The 26,899-nt window shown below is 36.0% G+C and overlaps 3 protein-coding genes across 5 annotated transcripts; all 3 read left to right on the plus strand.

Moving 5' to 3' along the window:
* The first annotated feature begins 13,553 nt into the window (after positions 1–13,553).
* LOC125212634 (rust resistance kinase Lr10-like) lies at positions 13,554–19,488 on the plus strand. 3 transcript variants are annotated; one of them, XM_048112847.1, is made up of 7 exons: positions 17,206–17,229; positions 17,328–17,435; positions 17,514–17,567; positions 17,735–17,764; positions 17,831–17,920; positions 18,020–18,064; positions 18,147–19,488. In XM_048112847.1, the coding sequence occupies exons 3-7, from the start codon at positions 17,534–17,536 to the stop codon at positions 19,295–19,297; spliced, it is 1,350 nt and encodes a 449-aa protein (XP_047968804.1). In that variant the 5' UTR covers positions 17,206–17,229; positions 17,328–17,435; positions 17,514–17,533; the 3' UTR covers positions 19,298–19,488. The 3 variants fall into 3 exon arrangements, with proteins under 3 accessions (XP_047968806.1, XP_047968804.1, XP_047968805.1); XM_048112849.1 differs by lacking the exons at positions 17,206–17,229; positions 17,328–17,435; positions 17,514–17,567 and adding an exon at positions 13,554–13,560; XM_048112848.1 differs by lacking the exons at positions 17,206–17,229; positions 17,735–17,764 and having other exon boundaries at positions 17,319–17,435.
* Positions 14,494–15,502, plus strand: LOC125210204 (rust resistance kinase Lr10-like). Its single transcript, XM_048109774.1, has one exon. The coding sequence runs from the start codon at positions 14,522–14,524 to the stop codon at positions 15,500–15,502; it is 981 nt and encodes a 326-aa protein (XP_047965731.1). The 5' UTR covers positions 14,494–14,521.
* On the plus strand, positions 16,297–17,134 carry LOC125210205. Its single transcript, XM_048109775.1, has 2 exons — positions 16,297–16,996; positions 17,076–17,134. The coding sequence occupies exons 1-2, from the start codon at positions 16,318–16,320 to the stop codon at positions 17,132–17,134; spliced, it is 738 nt and encodes a 245-aa protein (XP_047965732.1). The 5' UTR covers positions 16,297–16,317.
* Positions 19,489–26,899: the final 7,411 nt, after the last annotated feature.

Raw genomic sequence — 26,899 nt, forward strand, 5'->3', positions numbered from 1 at the left:
ACGGAGAAAGTCTGCGTGGCGTAGGAGTCTGCAATGGGGACGGACCCGCATATGGATATTGGCCGGGAGGAGACCCCATCGACAACAACGAGCTCATCCACTGCTCATTTGCTTCATCAGTGTTGGGAAGTTGCGAACTCGACTCTTTGCCCTTACCCTTACTTTTTCGAGAATTTTTCCTACTAGAGCTCATAATTTTGAAGATTGAAGATTGGAGATTGAGAAAGAGATTGAAAAATTGAGAGAATTGTGTGTGATGAATTGAGGAGGAAGAGGAAGTATTTATAGTGGTGGGTTTTAGGGGTTTTAGCCGTTTAAAAAAAAAAAAAAAAATACGCCGAAAAATCGCCGAATCGCGCCCAAAGTGGGCGGCGATGATTCGGCGATTTTTCGGCGATTTTTCGCCGGTTGGCGTTAAATCGGGAGAAAAAACGCCGAAAAAACGCCGAATTCGCCACATTGGTCGGCGAAAACTCGGCGATTTTCGGCGAAAAATCGCCGAGTTTTCGCCGACCGCCATTGGGAGTGCTCTAAATGACATTCAATCAAAAATGGACAGACATTTACTGTTATTGAATGTAGCAACTAGCAACAGTCAATGGTTCCTGTCACAATAATAAACAATGTTAATGCCTGCATCCCAATAGATTCCGTGGAGTAATTATTTTATAAAATTATTGATGTCCATCTTCGTCGAAGTGATCTTTAAAATGGTCCAACTGAAGTACTAATAATGTTTATATCTATATAGAGGACGAGTTTTGACTAAAATATTTGTAAGCTATGAATATAAATTTTAATATTTATAAAATATGCCATAATTAATATAGAAATATACTCCCGTTGTCTATAAAAAATAGGACACATTTACCATTTTTGCTCATCCAGTACAAGAAATAGAGCACATTCATTTATGGAAAGTTTTCAACAAATAATAACTCTACATCATTTAAGACTAACATTACTTCTCACTTACTTTTTCTCCTTCTCTTTTACTCCTTTCGTTTCGCCATAGTTGATGCGAAACTTTTCGGCACGGAGTTTTAGAAATGAATACATTGAAACTCATGCCATACACCAATTACTCTATTTTTTGTGACGGGGGGAGTATATAAAAGGTTAATTTTAGCCTTATATTGAATTATATGTAAGTTATGAGTATAAATTTTAATATTTATAAAATATGTCATAATTATTATAGAAAATGAAAGGTTTTATTCTATTCATTCATAATGATATTTATGTACATTTAATATTATGATTGATTGATGACACTGCATATTCATTAATAATATTTAATTTTATTTAATCATTATGAACGTTTTTACATAATTGTAAATGTCTCAACTTTCAAGCATAAAATTTATATTATCATTGTAAATTATTTTTTTCCAATATAATAAATTATAGAAACTGACTATCTATAATATTTTGAAGTTAATGCATTGCATATTCATCTCGAACTTCGTTACTTTCACATATGTCATGCAAATAAAACACTCAAAGTCAACGAAATGGCAAATGGAAGCAAAGAAGAGACGTAGAGTATAAAATATCACATTGTTTTCGCGTACATGTATAATCATCAATTTGGAGAGTGGGGAGGAAAATAAGGTTGAGGATCATGTTATGTTTAAGTGATATTAGTCCATATTTAAGCTTTTTTCTTAATGTTGGTTTGTTTTTTTGTTAGTTTTGTTTTAATTTTTTTTTGTCTTAGCTATAATAATTTTTTACAAATAGAATATAGTATCATAGAAACTGGTCATCTATAATATTTTGTAGTTAATGCATTGCATATTCATCTCAAACTTCGTCACTTCCACATATTTCATGCAAAAAGAGCACCTAAGTCAATGATATGGCAAAAGTTGTAATATAGGGTATGTAGTTGATTTTGTTTTAAATTATTACATGTAGATGGTGAAAACTGGCTTATGGAATAGATTGCGCCGATGCAGGACAAGAAAAGTGCATGAGAAGATAACTGGTGATGAAGAAGGGCACCCGAGCTAGATGGAGGCGGATAAAAAATGTTGGGAAAATGATAATGTAGAGGGGTATTGGAGTACAAAGAGAAGTCGGAGAGTAATGTTTTAATATGAATGAGTTACTATACCTAACAAATTGTTTATAAGCAATACATTTTTTAATTAGTTGACCCAATTATATAGATGAATAGTTTATATGATTATTTTTTTATGAGACATATATGATATAATAAATTCTTATGGATTTATTTGATAACTTGAATTAATGTGATGAATTTATTGTTTAATAATTTAATAAATTAGATCTTTGAAAATGATAAAATATGAAGGTAGATTATATTTATTATATTTTTATATGACAATGGCTTCCAAATTTTGAACATTATAAATTGTATATTAATAATTTCATATTGACGGTGTTAGACATTAAATTTTACTATGTAATGTTTAAATAAGATGGTTCTTTTTATATCAAAAACGTTTTAATCAATATAGGTGCTTTTGCTGTTTTAATCTAATTTTAAATATTATATTAATTGCATAATTGGTTTTAACATTTTACTTATATTATTCTAGATTGAAATTATAGTTATTAGTTGTGATTAATTTTATTATATTATAATTTTATTTTTGTAATTAATTATTGCTATTCATACGTCTATTTAATAAAAGAAATTGATAGGAGTATTAAATATACAAATTGTAACTTGTGGAAGTATAATTGAATATGAAATTGAGAAAACCATCTTAAACCTACTTAATCCACAACTTTGATTTATTTTCCGAAAAAAATTATCAATAAAGATTTCCTATTTATTCTCGTGATGATCTGAATTCCTAATCTATTGAATTGAGAAAAAATGCTTTATCAACTGAGTAATGTTTCATCGTCTTCTTATTTTAGTATTTTTATTGTACGAAACGTGTTCAAATAAATAATAAGTCTGATTTTTGTAATTAAAATTTGAAGATAATTCATAGAGTAAAGGCCAAAATTGGTCCTGAACATATGACCATTTTACGCTTTTGGTACTAAACATTATCTTTTGAATTTTTTGGTCCTGCACATATGAAAATTTGATCATTTTGGTCCTCCGTCAATTTTTCCGTTAAAAACTAACGGTCAACGGGTTTAATCTCAATTTTGACCAAATTAAACTTTTAATTATGATTTTTTACTCCCTAATTAATTCCCTAATTATTTTTATAAATATTCCTAAGGGTTTACCCAATTAAACTTTGAGAGCTTCTGCTAATTAGGTGCCTCTTCTCCTCTCCCCCTTCTCGCTAAGTATCTGAAATTTCCAGAGCTCTCCAATCCGTTTGGCCGATTTTCGCGCTTTGGCTCCTTCGAGGATACAGAAGAGGATCTCGAGCAAATCCTAGAAATAGCCGTAATCGGCGATGGCACACGCCTTTCCGGCTAGGGTTTGGGGGTAGTGGCGGTGCAGCCACAACGCGGTGGTGTAGAAACCCTCTCAATCAGATTTTCCGGTGCCTTTCACTTCGCGGAGATTGCAAACGAGTTTGAGAGCCTTGAGCGGATTATGATCCACACAAGCTTCAAGCGATTGGTGACGGATTTTGGCAGCGTGTCAGGGACAACGTGGAAGAAGAAATCCAAACAAGGGATTTCCCGACGACAGAAGCGTCGGAGAGTTGTTTTCCGTTAGGCCTTTCAACGTGGATGTGGAGGTTGCTGAGTTTTTAATGGATCTCCGCTCGGATCTGGTGGAAGGGGCGGCAGAGAGAGGCGAATTTGGGTGGTTGTTGATAGTAGTAAACCCAAATTATTGTTGTAATTGGGTGGTTGCTCGGATCCAATTATTTTTATAATTGGGTAAACCCAAATTAAACCCTTATAATTATTTTTATAAAAATAATTAGAAAATTAATTAGGCAGTAAAAAATCATAATTTGGTCAAAATTAAGATTAAACTCGTTGACCGTTAGTTTTTAACGGAAAAGTTGACGGAGAACCAAAATGATCAAATTTCCATATGTGCAGGACCAAAAAATCTAAAAGATAATGTTTAGGACAAAAAACGTAAAATTACCATATGTTCAGGACCAATTTTGGCCTTTACTCTATTTATAGAAATATTTAGGAATAAACAGAATATATAAGAAAAAAGTAGAGAATTCTAGAAGAGAAAAAAATAGGATGAAAACTTTAGAACAAATACATATGTAGTCTATATATATGCCTATTGTAATTGACGTTGTTTTATATGGACGACCACGAACGTTATTTCTCTTCCATTCTCTTTATTCGTGTCTTTATTTCACTAATCATGTTGATCTCAGAATTCCTTAGATTTTTCCACGGCTAAGTGTATTACGCCGCCATTGCCAAAGATATCCCGTTTGATTAAGCATTATACTTTTTTTTAAATTTTTTGAAGTGGTTAGATAAATATTTTTTTTGAGATGGTTAGATATTAAAAAACATATTTAAAGATTAATGTCACATTAATGCAACAAAACTTTATGGAAAAATATAATATTTAAAAAATTATAAAAAATAGTACTGTAATCCCCAAATTACCCCCAAATTACGTATATTTAAAACCATTCCCAAAACAGAAAATTGAAATCCATGGAAGCTACCCCTACCCAAATTAACTCAATAATTACGGATCCACATTATGAAATTCTAAATTATGTCTTTGTAACCAACGATGATCTTCATAAGATTTCTATCAAATTGTTGGTATAAACCCCTACATTATCATTCACTTCTCAATGCCAGCTACCAAATTCGATGCTTTTTTGGTTATCCCAGATTTGATTTCAGCCGCATACGTGAGCCCGATTCTTGTCTTGAAAGAGATGATTGCAAGAGGGGGATGCACAATTGGCGCCACCACTATTCGATGTTGACTGAACCTCTGGAAAGGGAAGATGAATATGTGTTCTATTTGATTTGGTTACGAAACTTTTAACAAAGAAGGTGTAGGCTAATCTAGTTGGATGATATGTTATCTTATATGCTAATGATTTTTATTTTTATTTTTATTTATTTGACAAATCTCTATGTTTAGATTTTGATATTAAATGATTGAATTGTATTATTATAGTTGGATTGTGTAGTTCTCAACTATAATCTATGGTAACACTTTTTTTTTTAGATTTCATCATTACATAAATTGTTATCGACAAAAAATTTAAAAAACATAACACTAATTATTGATTACTCAAAATCAGAAAAAAACTCAATTTTTATTAATTATTATTTGATGATATTTCACCTGAAGTTCAATTTTATTGAGTTGTTAATCATCCCAACGGTGAATTGTTGCCAAACATGGAGTAGTACTAAGGAATAATTACTTTATGGAGTAATACATCTGTGGGCTTTGAATTTGGGAAGGTAATTTTCTTGCCTTTCGTTTAAGGAATTTCCATAACTTTAATACCAATATATAGACAAAATGAAGATTGTAGTAATTTTTACCCGAGTTGTGGTACTAAAATTACAACAACTAAGTTTGAGCAATGAATTTTTAAAAAATTCACATCGTCTATAACTATGGCAATAGTGGCGGATCCGTGAATTTAAAATTGGAGGTGCGATAAATAATTACTTAAACTTTTTTACTATTTAAAATGATCATTCTTAGATATATGTAACATTTAATTTAATTCAGAAAGAGTTTTTAATATTTAAAATAAAATCTTACAGGAAATCTCAATACGAGCCTACTTAGAAACTATAAATAATAAACAGTATACCCAATTAGGGTCCTCCTATTTTGTTTTTAATATCATAATCCAAAATTAAGACTTAATCTACACTTAGATTTTAAAATATGTTGATGAAATTAAACCTTACGAATTTCAATAAATAGTAGATAAAATATCAACAAAGGAGTAAGATCGTAATTTAGTTATTATATCATAATTTTCGTGTTTTTTTTTATATCAACATAGTGTATTACAAATATCAACAAAATGATTGAGAATTTCAACACAAGTACACAAAATATCAACACAATTTTATTGAGATTTTACATGCATTATATTGAAATTGTTTGATGTATTTGTTGATAAAAAATATCTGTTTATCAATCTATACGAAAACTGAAATAAAAATTATCAAATTTCATCATTCGAACATTGTTGGATCATATGCAATGCAGATATCATTAGAATCCTTATATAATTACCTTTAATTTGGTATATTTTTTGCAAAAAAAATAATTTAGATTGAGAGAGTGACATAACTTTAAAGTTTTGGAATAATTTAAACAAGAGAAAATTTACATTAATACCCTTTAATTTTATTTAATAATTATTTAAATTTAAAATATAATTCACTTGGCATTATATTAAGAGACAAGGGACCGTAACAAATGAGTATTCAACCACTAGGAGCATCATCGCAATAGCAATAGGCTAGCCATAGGCTAGGCACAAACTCCTCCTGCCACATCATCAACACTAAAATTCCTTCTGCCACATCATTAGGACAAACAACTGGACAAGCAATAGGCTAGCCACAACAATCAAAATTAATTTTTTTTTACGGAATTAAACACAAAATACGTAATTAAATTTACGACACATATACGAAAAAATGCAATAATTTCATTTAAATTAAAAAAGTGCGTCCTAAAAAAAATTACATAATTAAAAAAAATACATAAAACAAAAATAACTATCGCCGTGCAGTCCTCCGCGCCCACAACTCTTCAATTAAATCCTTTTGGAGTTGAATATGAGCATCCACTTGGCGCATGTCGACATGTGCCTGGAGGCGGCCGGTTTCATCGTGAGGTACCCCCGTCGTACGTTGGCGGCGTGGCCACGCCGTGGCTTGGACCGGCTTCATTATCGTCATTGGCCCAACTAGTCAGTTGTGCACCTTCATCTTCGACAATCATGTTGTGCATGATAATACAGGCGTACATTATATCAGGCAATGTAGTCGACATGCCACAAACACGTTGGACCCTTAATTGCCGCCCATCGAGCCTGGAGCACACCAAATGCGCGCTCCACGTCCTTGCGCGCCGACTCCTGCCGTTCCGCAAAGTAGGCCTTTCCTGTCCTCATTTGTGCATCTGATCGTTTTCACAAAGACGGGCCACCTAGGAGTATATCCCATCCGCCTAGTAGTAGCCCAGCATCATGCCGGTTGCCGTTGGCGACAAAACCCGATGGCCGGACCGACACCCCACTGGCACTGCCTCGATGAAAAGTGCATGGCGACGAGTGGAGGACGTTGTGGTCGTTGTTCGACCCGACTACCCAAAATACGCATGCCAAATCCACAACCGGTAACCGGCCTACGGCCTCGAGGATCATCGTGGGATTCTTTCCCTTGTAGCCGGTGGTGTAGAACCCCTTCCAGGCAGCGGGCAGTTCTTCCACTCCCAATGCATACAAATCTATGCTACCTAACATCCTCGGGAACCCATTACTTCTCCTAGTGCATCTGATGATGCATCGAGATCTGGCGATCTTCGGGGGTAGGATTTCGAAGATGCGATCACGAATATTTCAGCGACATACCCCAACAAAAATACTCCGAGACACCGATGTTAATTACTCGTCCCAGAGATACGTATTCGCGGCTATCGTGCCAGGCGGACGCACGATTGCCGCAGTACACTTTTGAATAGCTGAGTGGCCGGTCTGCCAACCGCATCGTGCTTGAAGCGGAAACACAGATATCGACGCTCAAAGCGTCAACAATACGCATAAACAGCTGCATGCGCATCCTAGCGCATCGGCCAACGACCAATAATCGGCCATCGCCTATTTTTTCGCCGAATTGGCGCTCGCCGCCCACAATGGTTCGGCGAGCGGACCGGCCAGCGCCGGAAATCGGCTAGCCGGCCCGCTTGCCGCCATTGGAGATGCTCTTATACTTTTGAGAGATCGGCTGTGTTCCCTTGTATTTAATTGGATCCGCCAATGTACAACGAGTTTCAATGAAATAGACGGTGAAATGAGGCCGATTTACTCAAATATGAGAAAGCATCTACCAACAAAAGGACTTGCGACCTTCAAGTACACCGATGTAGGGGTAAAGCTAGAAATTTAATTCAATACGGGTAAAAATATATGTATAAAGAACTTTCAAGAGTTAGAGCCGGGATATTTACAAAAGAAATTAAAAACTTATAAAATTAATAACAATATAAATAAAAGGGATATTGGCACCTAATATCATGGAACTTTCAAAAATTTAGATTTTCTCACGAACTTTCAAATTGACAAATAATATCACGAACTTATGTCGAGTTTGTTATTTCCCACTAATGAAAAAATTCCGGCTATATTAATAGATTGAAGAACAATTTTAGACGGTGTGCTTCAAGAAAAGCTATCTTCAAAGATAGAAAAACTTGAATCTCTCGAAGTTGTTGTCGAGAAATTACGAAAAAAAATTCGCAAAATAAAATTATTTGTTGGAATTTTTTCATTGGTGGGAAATAACAAACTAATGGTAAAGTTGGTGATATTATGTGTGAATTACAAAGTTCGTGGGAAAGACCCACTTTTTTGAAAGTTCCACGATATTAGGTGCCAATATCCCTAAATAAAATATACCGAGGAGGGGCAATTGCCCCTTAAAGTTCCCATTTAGATCCGCCCTTGCCCAGACGGTAGCTTACGACTACGGATGCGTACGTTAGAAAGGTCACATAAACAAGCGGAAATATGCCGATATAGATTGTACTCTTTGATTATTACTCCATCCATCCACTAATGATAGCCTCATTTTACTAATTTTGTTCATCCATCAATCAATGTCCCATTTATTTTTTACTAATGTAGTTCTTTTGATAATGTAACCCATTTTCCACAAACTTTATTTCACTCATATTTCACTATAATATTAATATATGTAGGTAGGTCCTATCTTCCAAAACATTGTCCACCTATTTTCTATTACATTTTTTACACTACAAAAAAACTCGCTATTTAGTGATGAAATTATCTGTCACTAATCAGCGAAATTTCTTTACTAATAATATTTATAATATACATTGATTGAACTCTTAGAATCTTATTGAAATAAACTAGGATAAAACTAAATAAGTAGAATCTTATTGAAATAAACTAAGGATAAAACTAAATAAAAGAAACTTTGTGAAATGTGTGAAATAACTTTAAAACTTAGTTTACTAATAATATTTATAAGATACATTTATTGAACTCTTAGAATCTTATTGAAATAAACTAAGGATAAAAGTAAATAATTAGAATCTTATTGAAATAAACTAAGGATAAAACTAAATAAAAAGAACTTTGTGAAGCTAAAAAAATGCAATCTACAAGATTAGGACGCTTATTGGATTCGAACTATGGACTTGATGGTAAAAAGGGGAGTAATCAACCACCCGTGCTATGTACTGGAGTATCAATTATTGATCAAAGGATACATGTATGCATAATATAGTAAACACCGAAATTGGCGGGGGGGTCATGGGCCCCCATGCTCCTCATGTGGCTTCGCCACTGTTGAGGAGTCCTCTTTTCACAAAATGATATAACCCGGTGGTGCTTTCGGATTTACGTGTCATTCACAAAGATAAAACATCTTCGTTTGTGAAGTAGCAGCACTGCTAACAATAGAGCTCCGATGAACTGAATGAAGGCAAGGATAGAGTTGAGAGAGAGAGAGAGAGAGAGAGAGAGAGAGAGAGAGAGAGAGAGAGAGAGAGAACGTGTGCTATGATGAAGGAGGAATTACAAATAAACTCCTAAGTCAAGAGGAAATTACAATTGACGTCAAGAGGGCTCAAACTCGGCACATCATACATTGATGTCTAAGCTCTTTGCCGCTAGGACAAAGGTTCTGGACCGGGGGGAGGGGATTGGGGTTGTGCTATTATGCCATTGACTGAAACCGCCGGGTTACTAGCCGTTGCGGGAGCTGAAGAGCCTGATGCATCTGGACACATTACACGATGAGATCCATTGTGGACATGTCGGGGTTCATTTGGAACACGCCATGCGTCAAGGTACACTGTGGACAAGCTACACGCGGGGATCCATAATGGACCCCGACAAATGGTTAAGTGTTCTTGTTCTTGAGCTTTATTTCTTCTTGTTTAAGCGTTTTAAGTTCAGCCTCTCATTTGGTGTTTTCAAGGCATAATTAAATAGTTAACTTGTTGATCTTGTGTTTCTCTAAGCATGGTTAAGTGTGTGGCAACCATTTTGATAAGCATTTAGTAAGATACTATAAGATAGGAAGCCTAGCTTAACCAAAAACCATCGTCAAGATAAAAGGTTGACTCCTCTTAAATGCTATTCCACACTTCAATCCCAATACCAATATTCAACACTGTAGGGATCAGATCACTCGGGATTCGCTAATTACCGGGACCTCTTTTTATTGATTGATCTCTGAGATGGCTAATCTCAGAAGTTACAAGCCAATTACAACATAATCTATCACAAGATTACAAGTAGACAGACTAAGTATCTATTACAGTGTATGGTCCCTAATAAGATACCCTAGCTATACTCAGATCCGACCGGATCTGGAATCCAAGCTTCAACCGATCTGCACATACACAAGTCAATAATACAAGAAAGTGATCCTTTCGGATCTAATCTGAAAGAACAACTAAGGTCAAGAAGATTTAGGATATGGCTCAGGTCGTACACACACGACTTCACAGGGCCAAGGATCTCCTCAATCTTCACCAACAAGTCTCAAGGGAGCACCGTGGAGTAACCAAACCCTAATCCTAAGGATACTCCAATTGCTACAACACAGAGACTATCTCAGTCGCAAGGGTCTCACAACAACCTCCAAACACTGCTATGCAACACAAGAACTCTCAAGGAACCTCCAATCTCACACGAATCCAACAGAGAAGTTGGACAAACCCTAGATCTGAGAAGGAACGCTCAAGCACTCACTTCACCAAACACTAACAAAATGTTTTATTGGAGACAGAGAATGGAACAGTGCTTGTCAGTTGGGAGAAGGATGCCAGTAGGAGGTTCCAATTCAAGGAAATTGAAGGCTCTGAAGAAATTATTGAAGCTGATAAATGGGATTCCTGTGTCCTTAAGAGGTTAGCATTGTCTTATAATGCCGCCACTATCGATAATAATTCTGTTTTAACAACATTTCTCAGACAAACTTGGAGTGGACAAAGACAACCGATCAAACTTCAAATTAAAGCTGAATGTTGAGGGTGTGTTTGCTGCTGGTGACTGACTGCCGATAATAATTCCCGTGGAACGACGGATAGAGGTTTTGGAGGGAAGTAGGTGGAATTTTTAGAATGTTATATTGTGAATTGTTGAATATACAATACCAAAAATTCTCTAACATATTATCTGATTTTTTGTTTTCAACTCAAGAAAAATATGAAAAAATATCGGAATGAACGGCATCCATAGTCTAACAAATCTTTGGTATAGGTTCAAATCTTATTGGACGTAATTTATTTCCATCTATTTTTTTATTCGATAACAAACATGACTTTTTGCATAATTATAACCTGCGATACTTGATTCCTTTTTGAAGATAAAATGGGATCACTTCTTATGGACTCGTTGAGAATGATTCGGATCTAGTTCATGGCCTATTAGAAGTAGAAGACACTCTGGTGGATGAGTGTGAAGTATTATTTTTTGTGTTGAAAGTGCTGGCAAAGTATGCCAAACTTTTTATCTGATTTATTGTTTGCATTCTGGTTGGCCTTATCCCAGTAGCTCAAGTTTTTGCCGGCCTGCATCATTCAATATACATATATTAGTTACTCATTTATTCGGATTGGATGACTCGAACTTCCGACCTATGATAATTAGAGGTTGTAGTGTTTGGAGCAGTTGTTCTTATTGCTGAATACAAGCCTGCTACTACCCTTCATATTCATATTGATTTGGAGAAGACTCAATCAAATGTGCAAACTTCACATCCAGCCATGACATCTCATGACTTCATCTTCATCTTTCTCTTCACTTCATCTCTCTTGATTCTCTCCCTCGATGCAAACTGCGTTCCTTCTTCCTGCGGTGCTATTCGCAACATCAGCTACCCTTTCCGCCTCACGAGCGATCCCAACGACTGCGGGAGTTCTGAATTCGAACTCACCTGCGAAAACAACACCATCTCCCTCCACCTAAACTCTCACAAATACTATGTCAAATCCATCAACTACCAAAACTCCACCATCAGGCTGATTGATGCTTCCATAAACAATGACACACTCTGCATCCATTCCTCATCTCCTCCTCCGCCCAACTCCATGGATCCTTACTCCAATTACAATTCCTTTGTACAACGGTCGGTTAACTTAATTAGCTGTCCTGGTCCTTTGCATAATTCTTCTTCCCTCTTCACAGACATCACTCCACACTGTGCGGCGTATTCGTCCCATCCCGGATTTAGATACGTAAGGGTCGGGCGCCTCAAGGCCTCAGAGGTGCCACAAACATGTGGATTGGATCTGATAGTGATGACATCGTGGCCGGGATTTGAGTTTTTGAAGAAGAATGTTTCATTTGAAGAAATCCAGCAATCTCTCTTGTATGGATTCGAACGCTCCTTCTGTTCATGGTGCGGTGAACATTTCAATTTCATAATATGGAGTAAGAAACCAAGCAAGAATGTTAGTTGAGTTTCATCACTGCTTATCTTAATTTGCTAATGCTAATGCTTTTGATATGGACAGGGAAACTCTTATATAAGTTATTAGGACCACATACACGTAAGGATTCACATTTTTAATGATTATGTTGATAAGAGCATGATTAATTGCTAAATTATTTAAGTTGCTATCTCTGCTAACTCGTAGTGTATTAAAAATGTCAATAAATAATTTTATTCGCATTTTAATATATTGTGTTGACATTATGTGTTGACTCATCGATTGATAAATTAGCAGAGTTAGAAACTTAAATACTAGTTAGCAATATAACACACCTTATTTAATGATTATTATCTATTAATGCAGGATTTCTCCTAATTCCTCTGGCCATTCTAGGTTATTTTTCTTTGTCATTCATCAATTTTCTCAAGATTTATTAATAATGGCCATAAGATTACAATAGAACTAATTTCGTGAAAGAAATTTCAGTCTTCATAATTGCAGGGGTAAGCCTTCCTGTGACGATCGTAATAGGAATTATTGGTCTGTTAGTATTATTCTTATACACTTCCTTTTGGAGAGCCATACAAAGCTGTAAGAATCCTTAAATTCATTTTTCTGAGTTAATTGTCATTATTTAAATTATATAATTTGCTCAAATTCGTCAATCTCTTAAAGTTTGAAATCGTAAATATAAGTTACAAAGTTCCAGTCTTTCTGAATTGTCCTAGTTTGTACAAAATGTGTCTTTTGATAATGTTTAAAACATGTTTTACTAAAACAAATATTTCTTTTATTTTATTTTATATGGATGTCATTTAATTTATAAGATTTCAGATCTTATGATAACTTGGATTTTGACCAAACTTCTGGTTTAACAACTATTACACATTTTTTTTTTATCTCTCTTTCTAATCTTGATGTCTCAAATGTTCATTTTTAATTGGCAGACTTCTACTATCAAGGTCTGTTATCAGCCAGTTACATTGTATTCATTGGTAAGTTTTATAAATTTATGTTGTAATACTCTTAATTTGCATAAGTCAGCTCTTGAAAGAAGAATTGAAAATAAGTAAAGATATTAGTATATCACCTGAATAAAATGCAACCGAGTTTAGTGAATTTTAACATATTGGGTGTCTTATAATCCTAGCTCCTTATATATTGTGTTATGTATATCTGCAGTGCTTGTCGTGACATGTCTGGCTATTATAGGTGCGCAATTTAATTAATGTCTCACTACAAACACAATGGATAAAGTTGCTAATTAACTTTGTGTCCTTAAAAATAACTCCAGTTTGTTTTACTGGAGCTCTAAATCCCCTTGTGATTATCATCATCGGATCTGGAGTTGTATTGCTAATCCTCTATAATATCATCCACAACTGTAAGAATCTTTAATTTCATTTCTCTTAATGATTATTACAATGACGATGACGATAATGATGATGTTGTGTATCTGATGCAGTTGTTGGGAACAAATATATGGCAACTCAATTTCTATTCTCAGGTATGGTAATAGGAGTTTCATTTTGTCATTTCGATCATTCTACTGATACAAATTGCATTTCTCATTTTAACTTAAATGGTAAGATAATTTCATATTTTACTAATTCGTTTTTATTCATATTCTTACTAACTTTTTTCATAATTTGCATTATTTTTCCACTCATTTCGAAATATTAATACTTACAGTGAATCAAGGAATTTGTTTATACATTGTGCTGTTTAGCATAAGTTTCTTGTCATGTTACTAAATGCATTCTTCTTCCTTTTCCAGCCATCATCTCTAGTATCATCATCTGGGCACCAAGAATAATTATTTGTCCTTTCATAATCTGGTTTTTGATTTACAAATTCCGAAGAAGGCATTTGTCCTTATTTGAGGGAGTAGAGTCATTCCTACAAAGTGACAACAAACTCGCTCCAATTAGGTATTCTTATTCGGACATAAAGAAGATGACTAAGAATTTTGAAGATAAACTAGGCCAAGGGGGCTTCGGTTCTGTTTACAAAGGAAAGCTTCGAAGTGGCCATCTTGTAGCAGTCAAATTGCTCGGAAAATCCGGAGCAAATGGGCAAGACTTCATCAATGAAATAGCAACTATTGGGAGGATCCATCATGTAAATGTTGTCGAACTTGTTGGATATTGTGCTGAAAGATCCAAGCGTGCCCTCATTTTTGATTTCATGCCAAATGGTTCCCTTGACAAGCACATCTTCAACCGAGAAAAAACTTCTCCAATAGATTGGAAAATGAAACTTAAGATTGCAGTTGGAGTGGCTCGAGGGATTAAGTATTTGCACCATGGATGTGACATCCAGATCTTGCATTTTGACATCAAACCTCACAATATACTTCTTGATGATAATTTTGTTCCAAAAATATCAGATTTTGGACTAGCAAAATTATGCGCCACAAATAAGGAGGCAGTGACATTGACGGCCGCTAGAGGAACCATAGGGTATGTTGCTCCTGAACTTATCAATAGAAGTATTGGTAGAGTGTCTTACAAGGCTGATGTGTATAGTTTTGGAATGTTGCTGATGGAAATGGTGAGCTTAAACAAACACTTGACACGAAACAATGATGAATCTAGTAAGTATTTCCCAAACTGGATATACGATCACTTGAGCCAAGGTAGGGATATTGACGTTGGAAATATTGATGCAAATGACGATAGAAACATTGTTCGGAGGATGACTATTGTTGCATTATGGTGCATACAAATGAGTCCACATGATCGTCCATCAATGAATAAGGTATTGAATATGTTAGAAGGTGATGTTGAACAACTGCAGATTCCCGATTATCCGTCGCAAATAGTGTATATGGATAAAAATGTGGAAGAATGGTGGACTACAGATTCATATGATTCCACATCATTGTCGCATGATAACAATGGTAGCTGCGTTATTGAGATAATTAACAATGCTTAAATCGGCCTCTCGTGTACAAGTATATTGCTTCGTAATCAGAGTGAATTGCCATGCCATTAATTAGTTATGTACTTTTATGGTCTTGTGAATTATATTGATGAATTTATTGAATTCATTATTTGAAATAACGAGATAAAGTATTGTTTTGTGCCATAAAAAATGTCTCACTTCTAGTGTCAGCCCAAAAAAGAATACGTCTCACTTATAACGAGACGGAGGAAGTATTATTTAGTTATATAGTAAATGGGGCCATATATTAGTTTTATAGAAAGAAAACCGATTTATCTACGATTTCCGTTCCCCTGCGACAGCAACTCTCCGGCAAGTCGGCAAATCAGGAGAAGTAGCAGAGATTAGTTATTTGGGCTTCATTATATCCAAAAATAAAAAACTTATTCAAGCCCAACAATCAAATAACTAATGGTCCGCAGTTATTTGGGCTTCATTATAACTCTAACACACATTGGAATGTTATTTGTTTTGATAAGTTTACAAGTTATAACTATTTTGGTCATGATTGTGAAAATATGTGTATTGATTCTAATAGAAAAAAACAAAGTATGGTAGAAGGTTATTTTAATATTGTCATTTCTCTCAATCATCTATTTTAATATGGTCATTTCTTAGCAATCAACTATCTACATTGACTCATTGACTTCAACTAAAAAACAAGGAAGACTATAAACGTTGACTTAGTCTTTCCACAATGAATAATTCTACCAAGCCACAGTGATAGTGTATGAAAAAAAATGGGAAAGTAAATTTATTTGCTTACAAATATTGTTTGGCCTAATTGGTGAAACACATATGCAGTCATGGCCACAACACATAACTTCATCTTCCTCATCACTTCATCTCTCTTGATTCTATCACTTCATGCTGCTTCTGATTCAAACTGCAGTCCTTCTGAGTGTGGTGATATTCGCAATATCAGCTACCCTTTCCGCCTCAAGGGCAATCCCAGCCACTGCGGCCGTTCCAAATACTATGAACTAACATGCGAACACAATATCACCTCCGTCTATCTAAACTCTATCAAATACCATGTCAAACACATCAACTATGATTCCTCCACCATTAGGTTGGTTGATGCTTCCATAAACACGGATTCAATAAATTGCTCTTTCCCTCTCACTTCCTCCAAATTCTACAAATTCACCGATCGTTCTTCTTCTCCATACTATATTCTTGATCCCTCTGATAAGTTACTGCCAATTAACTTGATTACCTGCCCCAACCCGCTGCCGAATTCTTCCCACTTTACAGATATTACTGCCTGTACTTTATCACATACCAGATTTAGATATGCATATGTTGGGCACATCAACGCCTCAGAGGTACCACATATGTGTAAAATAGATCTAATAGTCTTGACATCGTGGCTGGTTTTCGGGGATTTTTTTAATGCTTCACTCATAGAAATCCAAAAATCACTCTTGTATGGTTTTGAACTCAACTTCTGTGATGATTGCAATGGAAAATCCACAATATGGGGTAAGAAAGCTAGTCTTGTTAATTAAAATATATAATTTCATCACTGCTCATCTTTGCTATCTGATTCTGTAAAATGCAGGGAGACTCATACATCACTTATCAGGACCTAAGCGTAAGGATTTCTACTTTGAATTCTAACAACATACTTATTCTCTAACTGCATAATTAATGTCTAATTAATGATTACTATAATTTATATGCAGGCTATCTCCTTATTCCTCTTGCCATTCTAGGTGCCTACATAACTTCAACATCACTTCAATCAAGAATCATTAATAGTGGCTATAAGATTACAAGAGATATAAATCTAATCTTGTCAAAGAAATTCCAGTTTTCATAATTGCAGGGGTAAGCCTTCTTGTGACAATCATCATCGGAATTGCAGGTGTATTAGTACTATCATTTACTCCTACTTCCCTTTTGGAAAATATACAATTCAGTAAGAATCTTCAATTTCATTTCTCTTTTTCGTCTCTCTTATAATCTCTCAAATGTTCAATTTTTTTTTAATTTGCAGGCTACTATAGTAATCAGACTATGCTAGAAGCAATTAATCACATTGTATTCATTGGTACGCTCTTTAAATTTAAGTTGTAGTTACTATATTAAATTCCAATTTATATAAGTCCATCTACTGATCTACCCAATTCAACATATATTGAGATGACTTTCAATTTCAACTTTGTTAATCCTGTTTTTTTAAAATTATATATTGTGTCTGTCTATGTATATATGCAGCAATTCTCGCGGGTTGTTTGGCAATTATAGGTGAGCTCTTAATTTATAAATGTCGAACTATGGATAAGATAAGATTGTTAATTTTGTCTCCTGTAGTTTGTTTAATTGCAGCACTAAACCCAATTCTCAAAATAACCTTCGGAGTTGGAATTGTATTCACACTCATCTTTATTGCCATCTACAAATGTAAGAATCTATAATTTATTTCTCTTTTATTAGAGGACTAAATCTATTATCTATCCTTATTTTATTTTTTTTATTTTTTTTATTTTTCCATATATATAGGGGACACTTATATAGTGGATGACCTTTTGGACCTCGTGTTACCATGTAAGTTGAATCACCATTTTAATATTATAATTTGCATCAGTTTTTTTTGGCTTTTCTAAATTCATTCGTGTTCATTTTCCAGCCATCATCACTGGGGTCATCATCTGGGCACCAAGGATAATCATTTGTCCTTTAGTATTCTGGTTTTTGATCTACAAATATCGGAGAAGGCATTTGTCTTCTTTCGAGGGAGTAGAGTCATTCCTACAAAGTGATAACAAACTCGTGCCAATAAGGTATTCTTACTCAGAGGTAAAGAAGATGACTAAGAATTTTGAAGACAAACTAGGCCAAGGGGGATTTGGTTCTGTTTACAAGGGAAAGCTTCGAAGTGGCCATCTTGTGGCAGTCAAATTGCTTAAGAAGTCCGGAGCTAATGGGCAAGACTTCATCAATGAAATAGCAACTATTGGAAGGATCCATCATGTAAACATTGTCCAACTTGTTGGATATTGTGTTGAAAGATCAAAGCGAGCCCTCATTTTTGATTTCATGCCAAATGGTTCCCTTGACAAGTATATTTTCAACCGAGAAAAAGGCATTTCATTGGATTGGGATACAAAATTTATGATTGCACTTGAAGTGGCTCGAGGGATCAGGTATTTGCACCATGGTTGTGACATTCAGATCTTGCATTTTGACATCAAACCTCACAATATTCTTCTTGATGATAAGTTCGTCCCAAAAATATCTGATTTCGGGTTGGCAAAATTATGTGCTGCAAACAAGGAGGCAGTGACATTGACGGCTGCCAGAGGAACCATCGGGTATGTAGCTCCTGAACTTATCAATAGAAGCATTGGCGCAGTGTCTTACAAGGCTGATGTGTATAGTTTTGGGATGTTATTGATGGAAATGGTAAACTTAAACAAAGATTTGACAAGGAACGATGATGAATCTAGTAAGTATTTCCCAAACTGGATATACGACCACTTGAACCAAGGAAAGGACATTGACATTGGATATGTTAATGAAAATGATGATAGAAACATAGGTCGGAAGATGACTATTGTTGCATTATGGTGCATACAAATGAGCCCAGACCATCGTCCATCAATGAATAAGGTGTTGGAGATGTTAGAAGGTGATGTTGAACATCTACAGATTCCCAATTATCTATCATTTGTGGCAGGAAATGAGGAAGAAAGCTGGGCTACAGATTCAAATGCTTCCATATCATTGTTGCATGATAACAATGAGAGCAACATTATTGAGATTATTAGTAATGCTTGAAATATTTGTATTATCATCTATGTTCACTTAGAAACAAGTTCCACTGATTGTGTATTTGTGAGATGTTCATAATCATATGTATCATGAGTGAAGTACCAAATTATTAATGAGTTTGCCATGATTAAAATAGGCCTAAAAACAATGTAACTGCTTATACTATTTATGTTTATGTATAGGCTCCATTTAAGCAAGTTTTAATTATGCCAATTAATCATCTTTTATTTTTTATAAGTGATTCACTGCTATTGCTTTAGACAGTGGGAAGGAGTTTGCCATTTTAGTTAAGTATATATATATAGTTTGGGGTCATGGTATTAACCAATTAACAGAAGCAATGCAAGGTTGAGGAAGCTGCTAGCAATTGGTCAGGACCCAAGGTCTTATGAAGTGCTGACAAAACGTTTTATTGGAGACGAAATGAGAATGGAACACTGAAAGGTTGCGCGCGTCAGTTGGGAGAAGGACGCCTGTGGGAGGTTCCAATTCTAGGATGTCCAAGGTTTTGGAAGTTTTAGAATGTTATTTGAAAAAGTATTATTGTTGGTGTTGGAAAGTGCTGGTAATCTATGCCAAGCTGTCATGAAATAAACAATTTAATGTAGGGAATTTCTCCATCACTTTGACTATCGTTTTGTTTAATTTGTGAAGAAACTATTAGTTGATCAAACATTCAAGTGCTTTGCTTGCTCTTGGACTTATATATCATTACCATAATTCACATCTTTATATTTGTCTCATTTATTTTTTGCACTCTGTTTGGCCTGCATCATTCAAAATATTATATTTTTAATTTAGATGACTCTGTCTTGAATGGTGTATCAGGCATTGCTTAAGAAGATAAAGAAGAAATAATAGTAGATGTAGTATGATCGATAATTTGATGATTTATTATTACTGCAGAGGCTAACCCTTTATATAGGGTTGATACATGTGTAAATAAGGAACAATATCAATCAAATATCAATCAATCTATTCAATTCTTGGAGTATAATTGTGGAGGATAATTAGGATTATTCCTTGGTATCTTTTCCTTTCTTAACACTCCCCCTCAAGTTGAGTGGTGGGATCTCCGAAACTCAACTTGCCAAGTACGTTTGTGAGACTTCTTGAGTTGACTGCTTTGGTGAGGATATCGGCTAGTTGATCTAGCTGACAAACGGTAGTTCCACAACTCTACTTTCTAGCTTTTCTTTGATGAAGTGTCTGTCCACTTCAACATGTTTTGTTCTATCATGTTGTACTGGGTTTTCTCAGAGATGCAGATTGCCGCCTTATTGTCATAGTATAGTTGACTCTTGTCTTGAGTGAGTCCTATTTCACTCATCAGCCTCCTTAGCCATAGGATTTCCATCAATCCACTTCTATCCCTCTGAACTCAGCTTCTCATGTCATCTACGTAGATGATTAGGCATGTAATTTTGTTGTCCCTCCTTTTTAAGAATAGAGTATGATCCGAGTTGCTCTGCTTGAAACCATATTTGGTCATGGCTTCTTTGAAGCTCCCAAACCAGACTCTTGGTGACTGCTTGAGTCCATAAAGAGTCTTCTTCAACCGACATCCTTCTCCCTTCTTAAATCCCTCAGAGAACCCGGGGGGTGCTTCTATGTATACTTCTTTTTTCAGTTCTCCATGTAGGAATGCGTTCGTCACATCAAATTGGTGCAGAGGCCAGTCCCGGTTCGTAGCAACTGAGAGTAAGGCTCGAATGATATTCATCTTTGCTACCGGGGAGAACGTCTCATCGCAGTCGACTCCGTAGGTTTGTGTGTATCATTTTGCAACCAATCGTGCCTTGTATCTTTCTATCGACCCGTCTGGTCTTCGTTTGATAGTGAACACCCACTTGCACCCAACTGCCTTCTTCCCATGTGGTATTTTGCACTTTTCTCAAGTGTCGTTTCTCTCTATAGCTCCCATCTCCTTCAACATTGCCTCACGCCAGTGTTTGTGTCTCCAAGCTTCTTCGACAGTATAAGGAATCTTCTTTCCCTCGTATAGCGCAGCCTCAAATGCGTGAGCCATTTCTGAAAGGTGGCCTTTTGGCCCATACCCCACGAAGACACATTTTTTGGCACAAGGTGAGAGTTTGTTTCGCTCGTGTTTTGGTATATGGACAAAAACTGAGCATCCGAATACTCGAGGCTTAAGGGTCAAGGGTTGTGGAATTTGGGCTAAATTTGAAAGGACCTCTAGTGGTGTTTGGAGGTCTAATGTGCTCGAGGGTAGCCGATTCGCTAGATAGACAGATGCGGCAATAGCTTCAGGCCAAAAGTGTCTAGGTGTGTTGGATTCAATGAGCATGGCTCGAGCCATTTCTAAGAGAGTATGATTTTTCCTTTCAGACACACCATTTTGCTCTGGGTATATGGGCAAGTGGTTTGGTGAATTAGTCCCTTAGAATGGCAGAAGGTTTTCATTTTTGAGTTGACGAACCCCCCCATTGTCAGATCGAAGGATTTTTATATTTTTATGGAATTGGGTTTAAACAAGGGTATGAAAGTGGGTAAAATGATAAAAAAACCTCGTTCTTGTGTTTCATAAAATAGACCCAGGTCATACGAGTACAACCATCTATAAAGAGAAGGAAATATTTGAACCCTTGTCCCCCTATCACTGGAGAGGGACCCCACACATCAGAATGAATAAGAGAAAACAAAGAATCAACACGGGTATTATTGGATTTGTAAGAATGTCTATGGCTTTTGGCCAACACACATGTTTCACAATGCAAATCTTGGCTAAATTTAGGAATTTTTTTTTTCAAATAACCCGTAGACGGATGTCCTAAACGACGATGCCAGAGACAGGATTCTCTATCAGCATTCCCTTGAGTTAGCAAAGCGGTTCCTTGTTCTGCTATTTCGTCCACATAATACAGTCCATCCCGCTCAGTGCCGTGTCCAATAATTTCCCCTGTCCTAATATCCTGCAGTAGACAAAAATTTGGTTGCATCAGAAGAGTACAATTTAATTCCTTTGTCACATGACTAATTGACAAAAGTTTATGCGACATAGAGAGAACGTATAAGCAGTTGGATAAAGTCAGAGCAGATGAAATTCTGACAGTCCCGACTCCCTTCCGCGGAGGTAAATTCTCCACTGGCCATTTGAATGTGACTTTTCGGTGCCCTATGCATATCAGATATATCAGAAAGGTCATAGGTAATAGTATTAGTGGCTGCACAGTGGAAAATCCACCTATAAATTTTACTATCAGAGAGGAACAGACAAGGCATACAAAGTAGACAAGTTTTCGAGTATCTGAAATATGTTTTCACAAATTAATGGGGTTTCTTGATAATTTCCACCAATTTTAGGGTCTGTATTGATAATTCTCGGCTGTGTGGTGCATTTCTGGGATTTATCAAACTTTGGGACTGAGTTCGCAATTTTCCAGGATCTGGTGGGTGGCATTTGGTATTACCAAAAATATGGGGTTCATTATGTGGCAGTGTAAAGTGCTGGGGGTTTGAGAATTTACCTCCTCCTAAATTAGGCGCCTCCATCTCAATTGACTCCCCAACCGGAAAAGCAGCGCCGCCTCCTTTGGCGACTGATGCCACTCCGACCACCGTTCCCTCTGCTCCCGAGTTGCCGCCTCGGTTGACAGCGGCCTCTTGGTTGTTCCCGATGGTGGCAGTCGGTGCTCTATCTCCTCCGGCCACAGCTGCAGCCGCCCGACCCCCTCTGAACGACGCCGACGATGGATTGTTCTTAGCTTTTCTCTCTTGCCACCATTCCAGGTATCCGTGGAGCTCAAAGCATGTCTCACGCGTGTGTTTTTTCTTTCCACAGTGAGAGCATATTAGCTTTGATTTGTCCTCCTCCAGTGGTCGCCGACTCCAATTTCCACCATTTCCGCCACTGCTTCGTTGAGTGGGGTTCCGGTGTGCCGCCGAGTTTGGCCATGTGGGGGTTACAGCTAGTCCAATGCCGATTCCTTGAGTATTGGAGTCCCCTGACTGTAGGACGCTAGATCTGGCATCTTCTAGCCGGAGGATGGCATATGCGACATCCACCGAGGGGAATGGTTCGTTCAGAGTTTTTCTCTTTTTATGCCTTCATATTTTTTGTTTAGGGCTACTAGTAGTTGGAACAATCTCTGTTCTTATTTCTCAGTGTTGTATATATCAACATCCTCTGCATACTTCATTGGGTTCGGATGTCTCCGATCAATTGAAATCCAGATATCATTCAGGGTATTCCATAGGTCCTCCAGTGATTCCTCCTTCAGTTTTAACGTGATTGCTTTCATGTATAGGTCGTGCACTTGGATTTTGTCACCTCCACTGGCGTAGGTGACCTCCAGGCTGGTCCATACTTCTCTGGCCGTTGGGTATTGGGACATTCGGCTGACTAATTTCTGTTCCATGTTGTGAACCAACCACGTAAACACGCAGTGATCCGCCTGCTGCCATCGTTCGAAGGATTGGTCGGTCTTTGCCGGAGGGGATGAGACTTCATTCTTGTGAGATATCAATCCCCTCCCACTGATTGCTGCCTTCATGAGGACAGCCCACAGCGGGTAGTTCTCACCGTTTAGTTTCTTTCCGATCACTAACGGCGAGGAGTCAATTCTATAGGTTTCTTGTTTCGGTTCTGGAGGGTTTGTCGGTGTGATTTGGTTTTGACTATGCGCAATACTTGTTTGCATAAATTCGGCAAACATTCGAGCGAATTGCTCTGTTTCCGTGGGTTTTGGTGGTTGTTCGTTGTCTGACATTTTTGTTGGTTTTTCTTGGCAGAATCTGCCGGGTTTTGGTTAGAGGGTTCGAGATTGGTCCGAGACAGTGATGAGACTACTCCGAGTCTCACCCCTACTCTGATACCATCTTGAATGGTGTATCAGGCATTTCTTAAAAAGATAAAGAAGAAGAAGAAATAGTAGATGTAGTATGATCGATAATTGTTTGATGTTTTATTACTGTAGAGGCTGACCCTTTATATAGGGTTGATACTTAAGAGTTTGTATACTAGAAATCACTTTCCGAGTGATTGAATACTGTTAAAACTCTTATTTTATTTTCCAAGGAATAAAACAGATTATTTTTGTCATAATGTTGTTATGTTTTACATTTAATGGATGTTTATTACATGTTTAAATGTATAAGTAACTTAATAAAGTCTAAGTCTTTGTTTTAATGGACCGGTTGTGGGCCGCCTCAAGGCCTCAGAGGTGCCACAAACATGTGAATTGGATCTTATAGTGATGACATCGTGGCCGGGATTCGGGTACTCGAAGAAGAATGTTTCATTTGAGGAAATTCAGCAATCTATCTTGTATGGATTTGAACTCTCCTTCTGTTCTGCGTGCATTGAACAAGTCATAATATGGAGTAAGAAACCAAGCAAGAATGTTAGTTGAGTTTCATCACTTTCTAATCTTAATTTGCTAATGCTAATGGTTATGATTATGGAAAATATATGCAGGGACACTCTTATATAAGTTAATAGGAGCACGTACACGTAAGGATTCACATTTTGAATACTAACAACTTATAAATATGTTCATAATCATAACTACCTAGTTTAATGATTATTATCTATTTATGCAGGAGTTTTCCTAATTCCTCTGGCCATTCTAGGTTATTTATATTTATCATTTATCAATTTTCTCAAGATTTATTAATAATGGCTATAAGATTACAAGAGAACTAATTTTGTGAAAGAAATTTCAGTGTTCATAATTGCAGGGGTAAGCCTTCCTGTGACGATCATAATCGGAATTATTGGTCTGTTAGTATTATTCTTATTCACTTCCTTTTGGGGACGAATACAAACCTGTAAGAATCTTTACTTTCTTTTGGGTAGTATTATTTAAATTATGAAATTTGATCCCAGTCTCGTAATGTTTGAAATCGTAAATATAAGTTACAAAGTTCCAGTCTTTCTCAATTGTCCCATTTTGTACGAAATGTGTCTTTTGATAATGGATGTCGTTATTTAATTTTTACGATTTCAAATCTTATGTACTAGACCTTATTGGATTTTGACCAAACTTCGTGATTTAATGACTATTACAAACCTTTTTAATTTTTTTTTAATTGGCAGACTTCTACCATCAAGGGCTGCTATCAGCCAATTACATAATTGTATTCATTGGTAAGTTTTATAAATTTGTGTTGCAGTATTCTGAACTTGCATAAGTCAGCTATTGAAAGAAGATATTAAAATAAGTAAAGATATTAGTGTTACCTGAATAAAATGCAACCAAATTTACTTCTTATAATCTTAGCTCCTTATATATTGTGTTATGTATATCTGCAGTGCTTGTCGTGACATGTCTGGAAATTATAGGTGCGCAATTTAATTAATGTCTCACTACAAACACAATGGATAAAGTTGCTAATTAACTTTGTGTCCTTAAAAATAACTCCAGTTTGTTTAACTGGAGCTCTAAACCCCCTTGTGATTATCATCATCGGATCCGGAGTTGTATTGCTAATCCTCTATAATATTATCCACAACCGTAAGAATCATTAATTTCATTTCTCTTAATTACTTATTATAATGATGACAATGACGATGACGATAATGACGATGTTGTGTATCTGTAGTTCTTGGGCACATATATATGGCGCGCTTGGCAACTCAATTTCTGTTATCCGGTATGATAATAGAAGTTTCATTTTGTCATTTTGGTCATTCTACTAATACAAATCACAAATTATTTTTATTTAAATTGTAATATAACCTCATATTCCACTAATTTATTTTATTCACGTCTCACTAATTTTTTCATTATTGCATTTCTTAAAATTTGTATCCAAAAAAGGAGACACCAATCATGGACCTACGAATATAATTTGCATTAGTTTTCCAGTCATTTCTAAATATTACTCCTTCCGTTCGTAAAATTTTGTCCATGTTTGACTCGGTGCAGGTTTTAAGAAATGTGAAGAAAAATGAGTGCAAAAAGTTAGTGGAATGTAGACCCCACATTTATATATTATTTTATAATAAAACGAGTTGGTGCACGGTAGGGTCAATTTACCACAAAGGGAAAAAAAAATGGACAACATTTTATGGACGGAGGAGTAATAGTTATAATGAATAAAGGAATCTGTTTCTACTTTTCGCTGTTTAGCACAAGTTTTTTGCCTTTTTGGTCATGTTACTAAATGCATTCTTCGTTCTTTTTCCAGCCATCATCTCTAGTATCATCATCTGGGTGCCAAGAATAATTATTTATCCTTTTATAATCTGGTTTTTGATTTACAAATTCCGAAGAAGGCATTTGTCCTTATATGAGGGAGTAGAGTCATTCCTACAAAGTGACAATAAACTCGCTCCAATTAGGTATTCTTATTCGGACATAAAGAAGATGACTAAGAATTTTGAAGATAAACTAGGCCAAGGGGGCTTCGGTTCTGTTTACAATGGAAAGCTTCGAAGTGGCCATCTTGTAGCAGTCAAATTGCTCGGAAAATCCGGAGCAAATGGGCAAGACTTCATCAATGAAATAGTAACTATTGGGAGGATCCATCATGTAAATGTAGTTGAACTTGTTGGATATTGCTGCGCTGAAAGATCCAAGCGTGCCCTTATTTTTGATTTTATGCCAAATGGTTCCCTTGACAAGCACATCTTCAACCGAGAAA

This window comes from Salvia hispanica, chromosome 3 (assembly GCF_023119035.1).
Source record: "Salvia hispanica cultivar TCC Black 2014 chromosome 3, UniMelb_Shisp_WGS_1.0, whole genome shotgun sequence".
Taxonomy (NCBI): Eukaryota; Viridiplantae; Streptophyta; class Magnoliopsida; order Lamiales; family Lamiaceae; genus Salvia; species Salvia hispanica.